The 21,279-nt window shown below is 41.4% G+C and overlaps 1 protein-coding gene across 1 annotated transcript; it reads left to right on the top strand.

Moving 5' to 3' along the window:
* Window positions 1-1,589: 1,589 nt before the first annotated feature.
* LOC133280313 (pantetheine hydrolase VNN2-like) lies at window positions 1,590-11,297 on the top strand. Its single transcript, XM_061474911.1, has 8 exons — window positions 1,590-1,833; window positions 4,936-5,177; window positions 5,270-5,400; window positions 6,457-6,649; window positions 7,238-7,529; window positions 8,392-8,762; window positions 8,930-9,100; window positions 10,737-11,297. Exons 2-8 carry the CDS (start codon window positions 4,965-4,967, stop codon window positions 10,884-10,886), a joined length of 1,521 nt encoding a protein of 506 aa, XP_061330895.1. The 5' UTR covers window positions 1,590-1,833; window positions 4,936-4,964; the 3' UTR covers window positions 10,887-11,297.
* Window positions 11,298-21,279: the final 9,982 nt, after the last annotated feature.

The following is a 21,279-nucleotide window of genomic DNA, read 5'->3' on the forward strand; positions in this document are numbered from 1 at the left end:
CCCTCAGAAAACCTTTACTGTGGGCCAGAGGATACATTCTTATTAAAAATAGCATTGCATCTTTTATAATTGCAGATTATTATAAGACCAGTAAAAAAAACAATTAAAGATGTGATTTGTGACATGTCTGTACAAAAAAGCTTGACAATGCTGACCTATGTAAGTCTGCTCCTACCCCACTTATACATCTTTCTCCTATTTGTATTTCTTTGGTTTTGTTGCATTTATGCCACTGCTGCACATCATGTGGCACATGGCAGCACAGAATACTGCAACATGGAGCCTGAGCAAGGCCTCTAGTCAAAGAGGCAACCCTGAAACAAAGCCTGCCACCACTTCTTGATCAGAACTCAACATGAATTTTCATTTCTTTGAAATCTCTGTTAACCAAAACTTGGAATTGAAACCACAACGTATTCTACTTGACAGTTCTGAACACAGCTTGCCAACACCTGCTGTCTGCACTAGATGCTATTCAGAGCTGGAACTGTTCGTACCCAATGAAGAGGTCACTGAGTGACCTGGTATCATATAGCAGCTCCTCCATCCCATCTTCTCTATTTCTGGACATATAACAACAACATATGTGAAATAAGCCTTGTCCTTTGCTTCTTGATGATAATGTTGGGGGGTGTTGCCCTGCAGATAAATTTGCTGTAGGGATTAGCGGGTTTAGATTTACATTTAAGACCAGGTAATCCTGCTGAGAAGGCACTGTTCACATCTTTGCTTCCCCTTCTCCTCCAGCTATGTTGCTGTTGCTGGACCCTAGTGACCTTCCTTCAGCATATTGCTGTTTAAAGATGTGCATGTTCTGTGGCTGTTAAGAGAGGTCAGAGACCCCGATTAGTCTAATTTCTCCCTCTTTTTCCCTACACTGGCACAATTCCTGGTCTCAGCATGGCACTCCCAAGGTCCTCAGTCCCATATACTTCTGTTATGGAACTGGTGAGAAATTTGGAGTGCAAATAGTGTCCAAAGTCCAGCACTGAGTATCACTGCTGTGCACCATATGACCTTTTCTGTTTTCAAATGTAATAGATGCTAACATGTGACATAACATAGTGTCATGTCTAGCATAATGATATGTTTATTGAAAACCCCAGACAATGTACTCTGACTCATGGAAGCTTAAAATAACCACCGTTAGAGCCATGCTCTCTTAAAACCTTGTTCACCACTGGAGTCAGTTGCTGTGCGATCACAGATCTCAGTCCAGCAAGGGATTATCCAATGTGACACTCTTCCCATGAGTAAAAACTCAGTGTACTTGTCCCCCAGGAGCCAGTGCGTGATACCACAACTCTCTGCCAGGAAAAGGATCTGGATCTAAAGGAAGATATGGCACACACAAACGTCTCATCTTGCAACGCAGAAAGGATTTGGTGGGGGTGTGTGGCCAGACTCAGATGAGAGGCAGCTTCTTCTGATTCATTCACTGCTGATACCAGTACTCTGCTAAAGGAAAGTGTGTGCAAGTAGTATGACCCCAACCCTGAATCTGGTGAGTATCTTGAATTTGGAATTTGGTTGATGGCCATTGTGGTTTGGTTTAGGTGTGTTTGTATGTTAGGTATTTTCCTATAGAAGACTGGCACTAATTTCTTTTTGTTAGAAAGATTGCATAACATCTATCATTGTGAAATGTGGTACTGTGTGAAGTGAGTCAAGCATACAGAAAGTAATCCAATGAAATCTACCCATTATCCACGTAACAACTCAGTCTGTATAAGACCAGGCTGTGTGTAACCACCGGTAACAACAAACACTTCTTTGAGGGAAGTGCAGCAGAAAAGTGTTTTGCTACCTGCAGCTGAGTCAGAACCAAAGAAGGTAAGAAACTGGCAACCAGACACAAGTGATTTTTGTGCGTGTATAGCTTTATAGCTTCAAGATTTCTGCTGGAGTGATCTATAAGCGTAAGAAAGTGGGTTGCAATAGGCAAAATTTAGAAAGTGGCTTCCATTCATGATGCTCTTCCAACAGAGACCTTTGGGACCAGAGTTTTTCGGAGCTCAGAGTGGTGTGCTCACATCAGTCAGCTCACACCAGTCAGCTCAGAGTAGCGTGCTTATGAATCTGCTTGGACAAACAGCCTGCCTGGCAGCCCCCCTGCAATGTGGAGCTGCCCCCAGAGGCCGCAGAACCCTCAGCCGGTGCTGTGGTGAGCTGAGGCAACACAGCTAGTGTCGGTGCGGCAGCACTGAGCTCGGGGCCAGGCGCCTGACTCCTTCACCCCTGCCTGCCCCCACCCTGCGCCCTCCGGTTTGGCTAGGAATGTGCCCATGCTAGTCTTCAATGAGATTTCCCAAACTCTGATTTATTTTCCCATTGTGACCTGGGCTTGCCTTGCACTGCGTTACTACAGCAATGCCACACCTGAATTGTTTGTAAACCTGGCAGGCGATGAGTTTCTTCAGCTGCAGCACAGGGGTGACTTCTCTGCTGGTGGAGCAAGGCATGATTGCTCAGTGCTGTGGCTCTCTTGCCTTTGATGTGTGAGAGTTTTTGGGCAGAGGGAAGGCATCTCCTGGTGCTGACTTTCTGCTGCTCTGGGGAATTCCCAGCTTTTCTGCAAGAATTTCCTTTTAAGTCCCCTGACTTTGCTTGTCCCTGTGCTCCTGGGTGACTTCCATGTTTCCAGTGTGGGGATCCCTCATGGGGCTCATGCCTCTGATATGCTTTTGGTGCTGTCTGCCTTGGAGACCTGTCCCTGGACCGCTACATCACAGGTCTTAGAATCATAGAATCCCTGCAGTGCCAGCTTCTCCTGAGGAAGCCTTAGTGATGCTGGACAAAAAATAAGATTTCTTGGTCTGCATAGTGAAGAGGAAGATACTGCCAGGTGAAAAATGTTTTCCTTGGTGTCTGACTGCTAAATGATTAGCCAGGTTATGTTTCTTTACCCTCACATACCACACGTTCTAACAAATGTATTTTTATGAAGCACCTGAAACTACAATAGCAATATTCGATTCCATAGACTCATAGACTAGTTTGGACTGGAAGGGTCAATAACAATAATCCAGTTCCAACCACCTGTCATGGGCAGGGTCACCTTCCACAAGCCCAGGTTGCTCAAAGCCCCATCCAACCTGGCCTTGAATGCTGCCAGGGGTGGGGCAGACACAACTTCTCTGGGCAACCTGTGCCAGTGCCAGTGCCTCACCACCCTCATAGTGAAGAATTTCTTCCTAACATCTAACCTAATTCTACCTTCTTTCAGTTTAAAACCATTCCCCCTTGTCTTGTCACTACATGCACTTGTAAAAAGTCCCTGTGCAGATTTCTTGTGGGCCCCCTTTAGGTATTTGTGTATTAGTGGTATATGTAGGTATTTTTTATTTACTTATATACATATAGGTATTTTGTTTCTAAAATACTATGCAATAATTGTTTACATTAGATCTGATTTCAGACACACCACTTTGTATGAGTAATTTCAAACTGTTTATTGTGCAAAAAATGCCTTTTGTGACAAAAAATAGTAGAAAAAAACCCCTGTATTGTTTAATTTGTTCTCAGGAAACAAGCTAGTATGTTAGCTGTAGGCAGAGAGATGAGCGCAGTTCAAGGGTTAGTTTACATTGCAGTTTGAGCCTGGGAGGGACGCACACTCAGGGTACCTGCTACAACTGTAATAAGCCATTGACTTATGACAGGCCAATCCTATCTTGGGCTGCATCCAAAGAAGCATGGACAGCCAGTTGAGGGAGGTGATTCTCTCTCTCTACTCTGCTCTCATGAGACCTCACCTGGAATACTGCATTCACCTCTGGAGTCCTCAGTACAGGAAAGACATGGACCTGTTGGAGAGGGTCCAGAGTCAGGCTGCAGATATGATCAGAGGGCTGGAACACCCCTCCTATGAGGAAAGGCTGAGAGAGCTGGGGTTGTTCAGCCTGGAGAAGAGAAAACTCCAGGGAGACTTTATTGTGGACTTTCAGTTCTTAAAAGGGGCCTATAAGAAATATGGGGAAAGACTTTTTAGCAGGGCCTGTTGCGACAGAATGACGGATAATGGTTTTTAACTAAAAGAGGGGAGATTCAGGCTGAACATGAGGAAGAAATTCTTTACAATAAGGGTGGTAAAACACTGGAACAGTTTGCCCGGAGAGGTGGTGGATGGTGCCCCATCCCTGTATATGTTCAAAATCAGGTTGAATGGGGCTCTGCTCATTGCAGGGCTGTTGGACTAGATGACCTTTGAAATTCCCTTCTAGCCCAAACTATTCTATGACTATCAGTGGTGAATGAATTCCTCATTTTGCTTTACTTTACTGTCTATCTCAAGCATGAATTTTCTGATTCTCTTTCCCCCATCTCACCTGGGGAGAGTGAGCAAGCACCTGTGTGGGGCTCTTGCCTGCTGGACCTTTGAAGGTCCCTTCCAACCCAAACGATTCGATGATTCTATAATGATTCTATGATGATTCTATGATTGATGAAAGGCAAGAAGCATAGCAGCACCATGTGTCTTATAAGTGCAGATGAATCAGCTATGTGCTGAAACATGAGGGCTGTAGTTCAGGCAGGTGGTCTGCCTTCAGCACTGGCTGAATTTTTAACCAATAGCAGCCACATGCAGTAATGTTATCTGGGGTAATGTGTCATAATCAAGGGAGTCTAGGCTCAATCCAAGATGTCTTTGGAAGCATGGATAGGGATGTACAAATGGAGTGTGCATGTGTTCTTTCCACGGAGCCCCTCGTAGATCAGCATTGCTTCTGACATGCTCTCTTAGCCTTTTGTTCATCTTTTATTTGCAGCATTTCAAATTAGAAACAAGATTCAATTTCTACAAATGTTTCTTAGACTTTTTACTGTAAATAAATATTCTGATTGTTGGCAGAACCTTCCTGGATTACTCAATAAAAGATTATTTCCTTATTAGTCTTTACTCCTCCTCTTTCTATCTGGTTTATTTTCCAAAAGCGCAGTCTAGGAGCTGCGAGGCACCAGCCATGCCCCTGTCCCAGCCTCTCCTGCACGCTGCGGTGTTTGCACTCACAGTCCTTCAGGCCCTTGCCTCCGACACCTTCATTGCAGCCGTCTATGAGCATGCCGTCATCCTGCCAACTGCTGTTATTAAGCCTGTTTCTCCTGACGATGCTTTGGCCCTGATGAACAGCAACATGGATGTCTTGGAAGGGGCCATCAAGGAAGCCGCCCAGCAGGTACTAGGTGTATCGTGAGTGCTGTCAAGTAGTGTTTTCTGCCCCTGGTTGTCTGTTGATGGGTGACTTCTTAATGGAGCCTGTTGTGCCAGGGTGCCCACATCATTGTGACTCCTGAAGATGGCATTTACGGCTGGCGCTTCACAAGAGAAACCATCTACCCGTACCTGGAGGATATCCCAGATCCAGCGGTGAACTGGATTCCCTGCACTGACCCCACAAGGTGATTTCTTCTGCATTGATTTCTGTGCTGTTAAACTAGTGTCTCCTGGAGTCAGGAACTGCTCCCAGTAAATGCCCCCAGACTGCTAATTCTTTTATTCTATTAAAAATCCCAAACACTGTAGAAATGAGGTGCATCAAAAAGAACTCTTAATTAGATGGTAATGGGATTATGCAAGGTAAAAATTATTGAGACAGTTTCACTTTTAAAAATTGCAAAAGGAGAAAAATGAGGAAATGTTAGGCAAAATCAATTATTAAAACATGCAAAACTATCTCTTCAGATCAGTTGTGAAAATCTCTAAGTATCCTATCAGATGCATAGATTAGACAAAGTGATTCAGTCTTCATTACACGTGGCAGGGTGATTTCTAAATCATATTGTACAAAGTATTTATCTAGAGCTGAAAGAAGTGCCTTTTAAAAATCCATCTGCCTGCACAGTCTGCTGCATTACGCAGGGCTGCTCTGAGTGGTGTCATCAGCGGACATCAAGAGGACTGAGTTTGTGTCCAAGCTAAGCTTTTGTATTCTTCTCTTCTGAGGCTTTATGAAAGCAGATTTTAGGAGCCCTAGGCTCTAAATGCTGTGGTCACTTTTTACTAGAGGCTTATGGGCCACTATCTTAAACAGAGTAAGAATCTTAAAAGAAGGCTAAACTCACTTTTTGGAATCAAGGCTTAGAGCTGCCTGAAAATTTATTTAATTTCTTTCAAGTTCATGCCTGCATATTGGTTTATTCTCTTGTTTTCTGAAGCTGTCCAAATCTTTGTGTGTGTGTTATCTGGGAATTATATCTGCACAGAAAACAATATTGCCAAGGGCACAGGAAAGAAGAACAGAAAGAGAACATCTTTTAAAGGTAAAAGTGATGGGCAAATTAAAATGATGCTATGAACAGAGAAGAAATGAACAGAACCTATGATTTGATCTACCCCTTTTCAGCACCTGGGGATGTGCAGTTAGTGGTATAGTAATTTTGAATGCATTTCTTCCATATCTTAACTTAAACTTATAAAATTTGTTCTTTTTTTTTTTTTTCCCTAAAATACATCAGATTTGCTCCTGCTCCAGTGCAGGAACGACTCAGCTGCATGGCCAGGAATAACTCCATCTATGTGGTTGCAAACATTGGGGACAAGAAGCCTTGTAACTCTAGTGATCCCAGCTGCCCCAAGGATGGTCGCTATCAGTACAACACTGATGTCGTCTTTGACCCAGAGGGAAAACTGGTGGCTCGTTACCACAAGGTAAAGAGGCACTTCAGCATCACCCTGTCATTGATTATCAGTATATTTTTCATCTCTCTGGTACAAATTTCAGTAGGTTTACACAATAATTTTACATTATTGTTGAATGACAACCAATCCAGGATGATCTGGTGCAAGAATCTTACGAACAGAAGGAAAAGCAGGCAAGTTCTTCCTCAATCAGGCATTATTCCCAGGAGCACTGCAGTAGCAGAATGTATGCCAGACACCAAAAACCTAAAGGCTACATTTATGATAGTAAATGGGAAAAGAGCAGTAACAGTTTTTCATACTCAGTAAATGTTAGCTGGTCCTTGGTACACTTTTAGGCAAGCCAGAAAGAGCTTTAGCAGGTGACATCTTTAGCAGTTTATACTGGCTGGGCTTTGCTCCCAGGAGGCAGACAGGGCACAGCCACTCCATTTTGCAGGGGGAGAGTGTTAACTGGATGAATGCAAACCCAGAGACCAGCCAGCTCAGATATCTCAACCCCCAGCTTTGTCTTAAAGCCTATCTCAGACATGAAAGTAGCTGTTCTTAATTTTGCCTTATTTTCAGTTTTTAATATGGCATCTTTTTCACCTGCAGTACAACCTGTTTAGAGGAGAAACTCAGTTTAATTACCCAAAAGAGCCAGAAGCCATCACCTTTGAGACCCCCTTTGGGAAGTTTGGCATTTTCACTTGCTTTGACATCCTTTTCCGTGAGCCTGCTGTGGCTCTGGTGAGCGAGTTGCAGGTGGACAGCGTGCTCTTCCCTACAGCTTGGATGAACGTCCTGCCCTTTCTGACTGCGGTTGAGTTTCACTCTGCCTGGGCTATGGGTATGGGTGTCAATTTGCTTTCAGCAAATACTCACAACATCAGCTTTGCAATGACAGGTGAGTTACATTTGGGAAAAAGGAAATTGTCTTCAGCATAGTGGATTCAGAACTAGGCAGAAATGTTTTACAAATAATGAAGTCTCTGAAAAATAATGTTTCAATGAGAATAAAAATCTTCTTGATGTTTTATTGAACGTATTAAACAACTTCAGGCAAGAAAATGTTGACTGTTCTGGAAGGGTTTAAATTAGAAAGTCCATGGCATGAAAATTTGATTATTTAAAAGTGAAATTTTATTTAAAAAATAGGACAAAATTTTACTTAAATTATCAGCCTTTCGTTTAGAATAGCATTTTGAGATTAAAATTCAAAAAAGTTAAATGAATTAAAAAAGGAAAAAGGTTTTAAGCAAAACTTAATAACCTAAAACTGAAATTGTCAATTAAGAAAGTGTTGCTGTAGCTGCATCTGTAAGCATGAAGCTTCTGAAGCCAAAGTGAAAGGCATAAAGGAACATTTATGCTATAAATAGATTGAGCTTAGTTTAAGCCACTGCCCTGTGTTTCCTTCCATGTAATTACCCCTGTGGTTTCTTTCTTTAGCAAATATGCCACTCTTTGAGCTCTGATTTATATTTAAATTAACCTAAGTTCTTTACAAAAAAAAAGCAATTGCCATATGAGGCCAAGCTTCAAAATCCAGCAAAGCACAAAACCGGTGAAGTTTAGGTCACGTTTTACACTGTGGTGGGTATTTTAGCTGTTCTGTGCTTTAAAATTCTTCCAAAATTCTCTGTAACATGTTGACTGAAAATAGCATCAATGAGCAAGCCTGACAGTGTCATGGGGGAAAGCTGTCCCCCCTGATGAGCCGTTCTAGGGGTGCTGACTGACGGAAGGATGGTGGGTGTCCTTGACAGGCAGTGGGCTGTTCATGCCGGAGGGACCCGCCGCCTACCATTACGACAGCGAGACTGATGAGGGACGTCTCCTGGTAGCAGAGCTGAGTGCACAACCCCGTGTTTCCCCCAACTACCCTCCAGCCATCAACTGGAGCTTGTATGCCACAAGCATCAAGAAATTTCCAGAAGAAGACACATTTCTGGGAGCTGTCCGGAAGGATATATTCACTTTCAGTGAACTCAGGCACAAAGCTGGAAATTATACAGTTTGCCAAGGAGACCTCTGCTGTCATTTGATCTATCAGATGTCAAACAAGAGCAAAGATGAAGTTTATGTCCTGGGTGCATTTGATGGGCTTCATGGTTCTCTCATAAAATACCACTGGCAGGTAATTATTTTTGTAGGGGGGAGTGTAGGCTGTGTATGCCTACATCCCAACCACCCTAAAATACATGTCCTTTACTGCATTGTGAGAACCTTTCTTGTAATCAAATCCAGCTTTTGACTGTTGAAAGCTTAGCAGTATTTTGCCTTTCTGTATCTTCCTCCCCACAGATATGCACACTGCTCAAGTGCAAGAGCACAGATCCAGAAACATGTGGGCAGCCGGTGGAGACCGCTCAGACCAAGTTTGAGATGTTCTCCCTCAGTGGCACATTTGGCACCAGCTATGTTTTTCCAGAAGTCTTGTACAGTGGGGTGCAGCTGGCCCCCGGGGAGTTCGAGGTAATGGAACACCCTGGAACTGTTTGTTACAAGGTTTTCCAAGCAGTAATGCTGGAAACCAGTAGGGCAGCAAAGTCCCATCTAAGAACTGCTTTTCCTTGGTTCTGCAGATCATAATTCAAGGGAACATTTAAAAGGATAGATTGAGCTAACCCTCACTGATGAGAACATATAAATGTCGAGAATCTCTTCAGTGTATTCTTTTGCAAATATGCCTTCCAATTTTAGGTCCCAAATCTATAAATAACAGCTTTCAAGGAGCTATTTTCTACAGGTTTCTGCTAATGGAAATTTCAGGAAATAAAGAAATCAAATGCTCTGAGAAATTGTCCAAGCAAGAACAATTACTGAGTATTATGCATAAAGAGCAGAGACCATATACAGTTAAAAATGTTACAGAGGGTTTTGAGGGTTTTGTAAGGTGGGTTTTTTTTATTTGAAACTTCATCTTATGTTCTCGTCAAAATATGTTTTCATTCATAAACTTTAGATTACATTTTTATAAGTGGCTAGCTGAAATCCTAATTGGTTTGGAGGAGGTATTTAATAGCTTATAAGAGACAATGAAGACAGTGCAAAAGACTTGAAAAGTTTTAGGGGAAACAAGGATGATTTTTTTACAAGGTAGGTCATCCTGCATATTTGTTTTGTATGGGACTTCTGTAAAAGCGTACATTTATTGGTATGTTAAAATATGTCCATGGACTAATTTAAAATAATAGATAGAATTGGGGTTGTTCAGCCTGGAGAAGATGAGGCTCTGGGGACACCTTAGAGCAGCTTCCACTACCTAAAGGTATCTGGAGAGAGACTTTTTACAAGTGTATGTAGTGACAGGACAAGGGGAACTGGCTTTAAACTGATAAAAGAGAGATTTAGATTAGCTATTAGGAAAAAAATTCCACTATGAGGGTGGTGAGGCACTGGCAGAGATTGCCCAGAGAAGTTGTGTCTGCTTCATCCCTGGCAGTGTTCAAGGCCAGGTTGGATGGGGCTTTGAGCAACCTGGTCTAGTGAAAGGTGTCCCTGCCCATGGCAGGGGCTTTGGAACTGGATGACCTTTCAGGTACCTTCCAAACCAAACCATTCTACGATATTTTCTTTATTAATACATGCTTACTGTTTATTACAGAGCCTCTTAAAAAGTTGCACATCTTCACCATCTGTGAATCACAGTGATTTCAAATTGATCCATAAAAAGTAAGAAAAGCAACATATGGTCAATAGCTTGAAATACCCATCTTCCATCTTGAAATTATTTTGGGGTCTACAAATTGAGAAAGATTTCAAATTACTGTCTTAGATATGTGTATAACCTTCATTGGCGTGTATGAGTAACTAAACAGAATGCAACAAATCAGTTATTCTCACTCTCACCTTCTTATGAGGTGGAGAAAAAGATCTTTTTTTTCCCCAAAGATGAGGCTGGAGGAAATTTTAAAGATCTTCAGGTCCAAAGGACTGTGGCATAGCTATTGCAGAGCCAGAGAGAATTCTGTTTTCTTTCATTCTCATGAGCATATTTCAAAAGTGCTGCATTAAAATGTTCAACACATAAGGCCTATCCTTTCTGTACTGTGCAATATTGCTACTCTGTTAGTGGACTATTAGTATCATTCTTTCCATTTTCAACTAGGTGCTACGTGATGGGCGTTTGAAAAGTAAGCATGGCACATCAAAACCACTAATAACAGTGACGCTTTTTGGAAGGCTTTATGAAAAGGACCTGCCTCATCCTCTGCGAATGTCTCCATCGCATAACACCGCTGTTACACAGTCACCATAGACAGGAGGGGAATTTCCTATGTTGATCTACCTTCTCATGAGTCATGGCAGTTATCATTCCTCTTCTGCAATCTTGCACTTCCTCTCAGCAGCTGTGTTAGTTGGCTTTATATAGGAGAAAGTGATGTGATCACTCTGTTGTGTACACGTTGTTAATAACGCTTGAGCCACTGCAGTTATTTTCAGTATGAATGCTCTGTCACATTAAATCTTTAATTAGATTTTTTTTTTAAAGATATCGTGTAGATTGCCAGGATAGCATTAGAAAGAAGACTGATACTGAAATGTGTGAAATGTGAAGTTTCTCAGTTTGCTGCAGAACAAATCTTTCCTAAGAAAAACTTTCTGTCCCTTTTGCCCCTTCCTGTTTTTTACACTGTATAAGCATTAAATGTCTGTGTTTCTCAGCCTTACACACCAGTCAATAGGGCCTCCTTAATACCCAATGGACCTTTGCCTCATTTTCACCAGGGGACACCACATTGAAAAGAAAAACACATGCAAAATAGTTTTAGGTGCAACCTTAGGGAGAGAGTGGTCCTCCATAACCCCCACAGGCACTGAGTCTGGCTGAGGTTTGTAAAGCATCCTCAGTTCTTCAGTCCTTCTGAGCTTGCATTGCTTTGTGCATGACAGATGCATACTGGGTCCAATGCATTTCAGATCAGACTTACCATATATACATAGAATACTAACACCTTCTCCTGGGTATTTGGAAAAATTCTTCAAAACTGTGAAAACACAGGCAATTAGGCAGTGTTTTAGTACCTGAAACTTATTTTACCGATTAGTGTGAGAAAAAGGCATTATTTGGGACTTCTAGCAATGGGTTAATCCTGGGCCTGATTTCTATTGTGTTCTGCAGCAAATAGGCCTCATTCACACCACATAAACCTTTGAGTGGTCCCTGACTCAATGCTTATCCCATAGCCTCTCGCATTTACTGGCCTTCACATCACTAAAAGCCCACACCAAACTTAGCACTGAGCTGCGTGAAGTGTGGCACATAAGAAACACTCTGTGGCTTCCCACCCCACACACAACAACGTATGTTATCCAGAAGTTGCTGAAATCACACGATTTCTGTTTCGCCATGTGCTGCTCCTTCTCAGCACACAACTTTAGAGGTTTCTTCCAGGATTTGCTTCATCAAAACAACTGAGATCATACTCAGGGGAGGGACTGTAGTGCTTAGGAGCAGTTATTTAAGATAGATAGGGGCTCCAGGTCATGCTTGCTAGTGCCGTAGCACCTCACCCTTTTCTCACCTGACTTGTAGTTGTAACCCAGACAAGTCTTTCATCAGACAAGGAAGTTTTGGTCAAGGAAAGTTATGACCAACCTGTGTCAGTACTAATCCCATGTCACCATAGTGCATACAGGGTGCAGATGGCTACGCTATGGAATGGGAGCTGACCCTGCTCCCCAAGCCAGTTGGGTACACTCCAAGAGCCCCTTGTCTCCTTCATAACAGGCAACAGTTTGGGAAAGGCAAACAAGACTAAGCATGCTGAGACTGTCCCTGCCCATGGCAGAGGGGTTGGAACTAGATGATCTTTAAGGTTTCTTCCAACCCAAATCACTCCATGGTTCTGCAATTCTGTGCTGATTATGAAGGTCTGCAGTGTCATCCTATTGACCACGCAGGTCCATTGGTTTGCACTGGGGTCAGCACAGTTGGGCACATACAGTGGAAATTGTGTCTGCAGCAGAGCACCTAGGAGCTTTGCCCTGGGGGGTGGTCCCCATGGTAGTGCTTCCTCATTCATCCTCAGTGCTGCTCACCCACTTAACTGCCCTGGGAGAGCTCAAGGAAGCACTCTGAGAAAGGCAAGAGCTACCCTGACTTGTAAAATCTGGTGCTGAAAAGGATTCTAAAAAGGTTTTTAACTGGAACACATAATTCTCTCTATGGACCCTGAACCCTGCTTTTTCTCTCTACCCTAGACGTAGAGGTACATCTGATACCTTTCTGTTCTAGTCTTGGTTGCTCCTTGAGACAGCTCAGGCCTTGGCGCTGGTCAGGTAGGGATGGAAGAAAGAGGGAGCCCCACTGGAGGGGAAGGTCTCTACCTCCCCTCTCATCTAGCAGCAAGAGCTGCACAATCAGGTGCCGAGCCAGCACTGCACCTGCTCCTCATGCCCCCTGCCACTTGCCTCCAATCTCACCCTTGGCTGCCCTTCTGGTGAAATATGCTTTTATTACCTGGCATAGAATTGCTCATGTGGAAAAGAAAAAAGAAAGAAAAAAGAGAAACCACTACTGGAGTGGCATGTGAACACAATTCTGTTGTTTTTTTTTTTTCTGTCGCAGTCAAATCACTTAATTAAAATCTCTGGTCAGCATCAACAGCTTTATGCGCTAATCCACAAAAAGACAGTTTAGAGGGAAACGCTTTACAAACACATTAGTGGCACTCTTGAAACAAATACTTTGCAGGTTGCTGGTACTCTAAATCCTGAGTATTTAATGTACGCCAAGTGGATGTGGGATTTACAAAAATCTGTCTGAAACTGAAGAGGAATACAGTTGGGAGACCTGGATTGAGCATAACTGTAGACATTCAGCTTACTGTTACTAGGTTTATCTTTCTCTTATCAGGTAAAACTTCCCTAAAATATCTGTAGCAGTGGAGTCAGTTCATGAGAGATACTGGAATTGGGCCCTTGGGGAGATAAATAAATTTCAACAAAATATTTTTTCTTTTATTCAAAGGTAGATTTTCTGCCACGTTTTTCTTCCTTGTCACTACTGAGGCTATGATAACTGAACATAAAAAATTCTCACATACTGCTTGCTGGCATTTCTTAAGTATGGAGTTACTTCCCAGACACATCCAGAGCTGACTGTCTTAGGTTGTCAGAGCTGAAAATGGGGGGGAATACCATTGATACTGTTAGGTAACATCAGGAAATGACTCTTAAACCTCATGCATTAGGGATACAGAATTCCAGGATTCTTTGAAAATGACATGAAAAACAAATCTGAAGAATAGTTGAATGATTTTGAATATTTGCTGCACAGCTTTCCTCTCACTGAGAGGGTAAGAAGGGTACCATACAATCCCTTTCTCATTTCTGATGATAAAGCAAGAATTTAACCAAGCAGAGGATGAAGTTATATGGACCCTTACAAAAGTCTCAGAGTAGCTCCATCAGTTTTATGCACAAGAACCATGAACCCTGCTTTTGGATAGGGGTTCCCTGGAAGGATGCAAAATCCAACCAGTTCTTCATCTGAGGCGGTCACAATGACTAGATGAAGTTCTGTTTTAGGAAATGTGAGATTTTGTAATAAAGGCTAATTTCAAATGATGGAAATTGCAGCGTACAGAAGCAGAGAGATAATAGATGGCTGATGCCACAAATCACATTAACTTAGAACAGTTTCTGTTGAATTCATGGGAATTTAACCAGCTGTGCCATTACATTCCTACTTGCTAAGTGGGAGTTAGAAAACAGAGAATGTTAGCTCAAGTTCAGGAAAAAAAATAAAGGTCCTCTCTACATGCTCCTTATGGGACAGAATTTGAGCTTTTGAAAGAACAGGAGTGTTTATAGACTCTGGGGCAGGTATGCCAGAGAGGAGGAATCAAATTAAACTTTTTGTTATTTATGTCAATGACTCCACCTCAAAAGCTGCTCCAGATTGTATCCTAGTGAGCTCCATACTTTTCTGAGCTGGAAAAGCCTGTTCTTCACACAACATTATTTCTTCCTTATACCTTGATGTTGGTGGAAGCAAACAAGACCCACCTGTTTAAGGTACTTCTGATGACACAGAGAAAAACAAGTCCTTAGTAGATTCTATTGATGAAAGGCTTCAGATGATGGTAGAAAAATACTGCATTAAAACAAGTGTAATCCAAATTTTAAGGCTGACTTAAGTAAGATCAGTAACAATTTAGGGAAACTTTAATTCTGTGTAAAATCAAATGTACTTTCTTATACATGTTGAATTAAAGCAAGCAGACCTTGAGCAAAACTAGAGTGACAGAATCTTAATAATCTGAAGGGCTTTTTTAAAGAGAGGAGAACACTACAGCCATGTCTTTGTACATATATTTTAGCCATCATAACCTCAAGTTATCCATTAAATAACATGGAAGAGTGAGGTGCAGTCAGAGATTGTGCAACTATTAGACCCAGTAACACAATACTAAATGTTTCTGAGCAACTCGTTTTATCATAGGTGAATTACTGGCAGTATGGGATACTGCTCACAGATACACAGAATCAGTGCAAATATAGTGAGTGACAGACAGAATGACCATGACCTGAATTTGAATAGAAGAATTCGTACATTTCTAATTAATTAAGAGCCATATTGTAACCCCACCTCATCCAAACAGTGTTTGCAATGTCACCATCCACTGCCAGGACAGGAAAGTGGAGAGAAGTTGCACAGGTCAATAAAGACATCAGCAATTATTGTCAGGCTTATCACAGCTAATATTGAAGTGCTTCTCAGTGGCTTGTGATGGTCTATGAGATGTCATGGAGATCAACAGAGAAACAATTCCAGTATACCTTGTAAGACTTAACCTCTCAACACCACAGACATACAGCACCTCTTAGTGAAGCTATGGATGAGCATAACAGCATTACCAGGGGTTTCTGATGTGTATCAGACACAACTAGAAATGACCAGTCTTGGTGAAACAAAAACTTTGCGTATTGGCAACAATATGTTAATTTCTTTTTCAGTTTAGAAAATAAGAATTAGCAGAAGCACTTGTAGGCTCCATCTGTGAAAGTATTAAAATGTTTGTTGTAGCTGTTCATTACTATAAAGTCGTAAGTGAAATACACCCTTACCTCTTCTTCAGTGATCCAATATTCAGATGACATACACCAGTTACTGAGGAGATAAATGAAGCTTTTCTGGTGAAAAACCAAGCTGCCCATGCATGCCTTCCTGAGAGTGGGCTGCGGAAGGTGAGTGTGAATAGCACAATCTCTAACACTTGTAGTTTCTGCAGTAGTTAAGTTGCTGTTCCTTCAGTGCCAGGATACCATGTTCTCATGCACAGTGTTGCTGCTTTCTGCAGCAGCAAACAACTGTGGGAGCAAAGTATGGCACCTGCAGGTACCTCCTTTAAAATGTCCCACAGTGCAGCCACACTGGCATCTGTAGTCTGTTGGGCTTGCAAATGGACAATTAGAAACAGACTTGTTCAATACTTCTAGGAATACAGCATGTGTTTGTTGTAGTCAAATCCAGTGTTTGTGAAATGTAATAAAGAGTAGTCCATAAGAATGGAGGCTCTTGAAGTTTTCTTGTTGACATATAAGCCTTTATTGATAATTTTAGGTTTCAGTGGCTTCCAAACCAGAATGCAGCATCTCAAGACCTTCATTTCTGCAAGAGTTGTCCCTCTTGTTCAGCCTCATGTCCCTTGTGCCACCTTCCCAAGGCCATACTTTCTTACATCCCAAAGCCCACCCCAATCCCAGATTCCCAAGGAGAAGTTGTAACATGAGCTCCACAGGTCTTGCTCAGGGCTCAAAGAAGCCTCATGGGAGGAGGAGCTGGAAGGTACAGTTCTCCACCAGCTGATGCACACAAACTGATCCAAAGAGGTTCCGTTCTTCTTGCTGGGCTTATTTCTTCCTGAAAGGACTCTCCTTCTTGGGCTCCACAGCAATACTAAACCTCTTACTGTTTGAAGGGGTGGATGCTCATCAGTGAGCTGTGCTTTATAAAGCAGCAAGTTGCAGTTTGGCCGCTACTGATTTGTTATTTGGCCATATTTGCTTATAGCTCCTCTGGTGTGGTAAAAGATATATAAATGGGCAATCAACACCTCTTAATGATGAGGAAATAACTCCTGAGCAGGCACCATCTCCATGACATGCAGTCCATGCTAATCTGGTAAATTATTTTGTTTCAGAGATGAATCTTCTATGGTTAGTGCTGAAGATAATAGTTGTTATTCTACACATATCACTGTGTTCTTTCTGTAATGAACATCGATAGCATCAGCAGAAATGAGGTCTTGGTGGTCACTGAGAAGATAATTTAAATATCCATTCATTCCCGATAGCTGAAAGAGAAACATAGCTAGGGAGCAAAGCTTTTCAGGAACAACGATGAGTTCGGAGTAAGCCTCTTTAATTTTTTGTGAAGTTATTTCAGGGCCATGAGGATATAGAATGACAAGCTGAGATTATATCTGCTTACTGCTCACTGCCTCCCTCCTCCATGTTCACCTTTGCATTGGAGGTGATGCTTGGGGAGCATCAAATATCTACATACCAGCCACAGTCCTAAATTCCTTCCTGTGAGATTAGTGGGTGCACAGGAGCACTGAAGAGTTTACAGGGGACCTGCCTCACTGAATGGGTGCCTCTGCTATGCTGGGGATTTGCTCACCCTGCCAGGGAAAGAGGCAAGGGGCTACTCCTGCCCTCCAGGGAACCCTGGCACAGCTGTCTGCTGGAGCAGCCTTTGCTATTAAGCAGAAGTAATGGACTGTGTTATGGTATTACTTGCAAGGGCTATCACATACGTAACCCACCCCACATACACTCTACCTCCCCACCCCATGCAGAGACTGTTTCTTGGTTTTGGATGGATGGGTTTTGCTTGCTGCAAAACCATTTTCTTGGAATCTCTCATTCCACCTTCCCATTTAGCCCATATAATGAGATAATTATTTTTAATTAGTCCCTCCTTTGGAATCCGTGCATTTTCCCTCAGATTTCAAACGTATGAATGGAAACTTGAGAAGTTAATTTTTTGTAATGCTGTGCTTTTTTGTCCTGATGACTGCATAGATGTTGAGTGGAGTTACATGCTTTCAAAATTACTCTCCAACCATGAGGCCACCTTTCCAGCAGTTTTGAAACCACGGTTCCACTCACAGAGACCCAGTTTTTAAAATGAACCATATCAAAATGAGAAACTTTCTCTGTCTAATGGGCACTGTAAAATGATATTTTCTACCAAATGACCAGATTAGAAATGCAAGCCAAAAGGGTTGCAATAGAAATCAATGCTGTCCTGCCATTTATTTTTTTCATAGTAACAATTTTCATTTCCAAACCCTATTTTGTCACTTTCTATAGGACAGAATCATTACTTAACACATACTTCAAATGAGTTTGGTGTCGGCAAAAGTGCTATTTCCATTCCCTTCTATGCTGTTTTCCATTTTAATTATTTTATGTTTAAAAAACAAATAAGTTCGCAAGAAGTAGTATCTTACTCTACCTTGTTGCATATGTCCCTGAGGTACTCCACATAACTGGACTTTAGCTGATGGTCACCATATAAACAGTCTAGTGTTTTATGTTCAGTAGTATCGCTGTTTTGAAAGATTGCATGGTCCATTGTAGAGCAAAAATATTGATGCTCCTGAAATGCATTTTTAGCAGCTGTATCTTGAAAATGGCTGTTAACTGAGTAGACTTAGATTAAACCTGTTTCTTCAGTAATCAGAACTAGGCTGTTACTCTGTACACAATATACCTTGTCAAGGAAGTATTATATGCTGCTGTAACCTACATATACTTACATATTTTGCTGTATTTTAGAAGCTTACTTTAGAAGTCTCCCTTTAGACTACATGGCAGGTTTTGTTTTGCACCTAGATAAACTTGGGCTGCTCACAATGTGACCACAATATTTAATCAAGAAAGTAAACATACTTCAAATGAGTATAATTTACCTATAAATAAGGCTGGTTAAACAAATATGAGTGCCACAGCCATGATTTTGCTCTGAAGTAGGTAGCAAAATGACCAGTTTGAGCTACTTTTAACAACTGCTCCTGAGACAAGGGGCCAAGAACACCATTCATTGCACCCAGCATCCTCCAGCAATGAGCCTTGGGTTTCTGGAAGCCACTCCAGCTGTGGATTATGTGCCTGTTCTAACAAAATTTGTGTTACCCAGAATTGCTAGGATGGTGAAGATGCACAGCTGTCTTTTGAGAGGGTTTTTAAAAGGAAGGAACCCCACTCAATTAAGTGAAAACAAACGAGTGACAAAAGTAGACTTCTATCCAGCATGAAGGGAGAAAGGTAGGAGAAAAAGTTTTTAAAAATATGCTTCTTCATATTTCCATTTTATTAAATTTTAAACCTTGTAATTAAATATGGAAGGGAAGTGTTCTGTTTTTTTCTGAAAAATTCTTCAGTGTTCATCTCATTTGAAGAGTTCGCCACTTGAGTTTTGATTTATTTTGTTTCTATTTCAAGCAAAATTGCGTACTTGATCTCAGTTTGCTCAGTCTTTTGGTCGGAGTCTTCTTTCTGTTCTACAACCAAAATATTCCCTGAAAGCAAGAATTTTTTTCATAAAAAAGTTTCCATAGGAGACTATTTCTTTAGGCTAAACATTTTCTCTGTCAAAGAACAATACAGAAAAAGTTACTAATATTTTAAATCTAAAAGAAAACTAGAGATAGCACCTTAATTGTTTCCTGGTTGGCTTCATAGACTGTTTAACAATATTGAAAGAAGGAATGACAGTCAGGAAAAGAAACATGAAGATACAAACCAAAAGTGAAGGAAAAGGTATATGAAATGATAAAGTGAGGTGAAAAAGAGCAGAGATGGTGTTAAACCTTAGTGTACAGAAAAAAGGGGAAGCAAAAGGCAACTCGAACACTAAGTAAATATACTCGGATTCCATGTGTCCCGTACTCCTGAGAGTGCCTCTAGATGAACCCTGTCCCTCGCACTCAGGTTCCACTGCCTGACACTACTTGAAAATCCCTCTTTATATCACAGGCTACTAAGAGGTAGCTGTCAGAGTTTTGCAAGATACAGATGATCTACATTCAGCTTCCATTTAGCTTCTAATGGCATGGTGTGATTGTAATCACATTTGTTTCAATATAGCAAAAAATTAATTATGCTGTTGTGTTCTGTCCAGAGTAATCAGAGGCCACAAAGACCTGAAGCAAATGGGATACATTAGTACTGGCTGAATTGCAATGTCAGTATTTTTCTGACTTAGACAACTATTTTAAACCATAACAATAATTTTACTATTACTATGCTAATGGTCTTTATTTTTCACAATACTATTATTTTTCTGTAATTAAAGGAAAACCAGATTTTCAACGATGAATATTGCTGCCAAATGCTGAAATAACTTTTATTAAAAACTTTTGTAAGAGGACAGACTTGCAGAAGGGACATGCTATTATATACACAAGAGGACAGCAATATTTGTTTCCCCGGATGTAGACTAAACTGATGTTCAGAAAATGTTTCTCTCCATGTTTGTGCTTTAGCTAAAACCAGTAATAAATACACATAACAGTGCTAAACTACTAGCACTGAAATAATCTAGACACAGCTAGAAAAGAAATTTGCTTATACAGCAGATAAAGCTTCAGATTAGTCAGGCTCTTCCATTATACCTTGGCAGCAAAAGGGCAGAAAAGTTTTTTTGTCAGTGTAGTGTAAAGGAAAATAAATTGTAGAATTCTACAAGACAAATTCTTGTGGAAGAAGAAATTTGCAGCATATAGACCAACAAATGTCCTGCAAGACATCTGCCAAGATGTCACCAACATTTATTCTCTGCAGAAATAACAAGAGGCTTCCACACACAGACTGCTGGTGACCTTCATTTACACACAGAAGACAGTTTTCCTTAATCTTAATAACCTACATTATAAGTAAGTCAGCTACGTGCATGGCACAAGTCAGAAATTTTCAGAAGGAACTTTTTCCTCTGGTGTCCTATTAACGAAAAGTGGCACTTCCCCAGACAGCCTCCTTGCCTTCAGTTTAGAGAGTGCCTTCTCTAGAAGAGCAACTTTAATGAAGGTTACATTCTCTCATTAGCTGTAAGTGCAGGCAGGGCAAAGCTATTTTTTGCTGTGAGGGGAATGTACAAATGAGATGTGTTAATGAGGCTGCAGGGACTCTATTTGAACCCAAGACTTTGATAAATTAGGAGAGCACAAGAAAACATGCCTCATGCTGTTGTCTGATCATATTCTGAGTTAGGTCTGGTGAATCAGGATGTACCTTACTGCAATCTCAAACTGTCATCATGAAATGAAGTGCAAAGGGTATTGTTAAATTCCTTATCAACACATTTAATTAGTGACCTTATTAAACACTTCCCAGATGGCCACCTTTTGCAAAACAAATGAGTCTCCAGTGGGTGATTTCATATGTTTTAACTTCCCTAAAAACTTGTGTAAAGCAATTACTCCAGCATGATGAAAGGCTGTTTCACCAGTAAACCTATGTCTGTTCATTTTGCCACTGGTGAGCACAATTTGCAATGTCACCTTCCTCTCATACTTCGCTCAGAACTGACAATAAACTTCAGAGTCATGGACTGGCGCCTGTTCCTCCGCCTCAGTGCCTGTAGCTTGTATTTTTGTGATTGCAACACAGTACTACAGTCTGTAGGCTGCCAC

The sequence above is a fragment of the Pezoporus flaviventris genome, unplaced genomic scaffold (assembly GCF_033815535.1).
Source record: "Pezoporus flaviventris isolate CSIRO_AGI_PZ_B2104156 unplaced genomic scaffold, CSIRO_AGI_Pfla_v1 ptg000081l, whole genome shotgun sequence".
NCBI classification, from domain to species: Eukaryota; Metazoa; Chordata; class Aves; order Psittaciformes; family Psittacidae; genus Pezoporus; species Pezoporus flaviventris.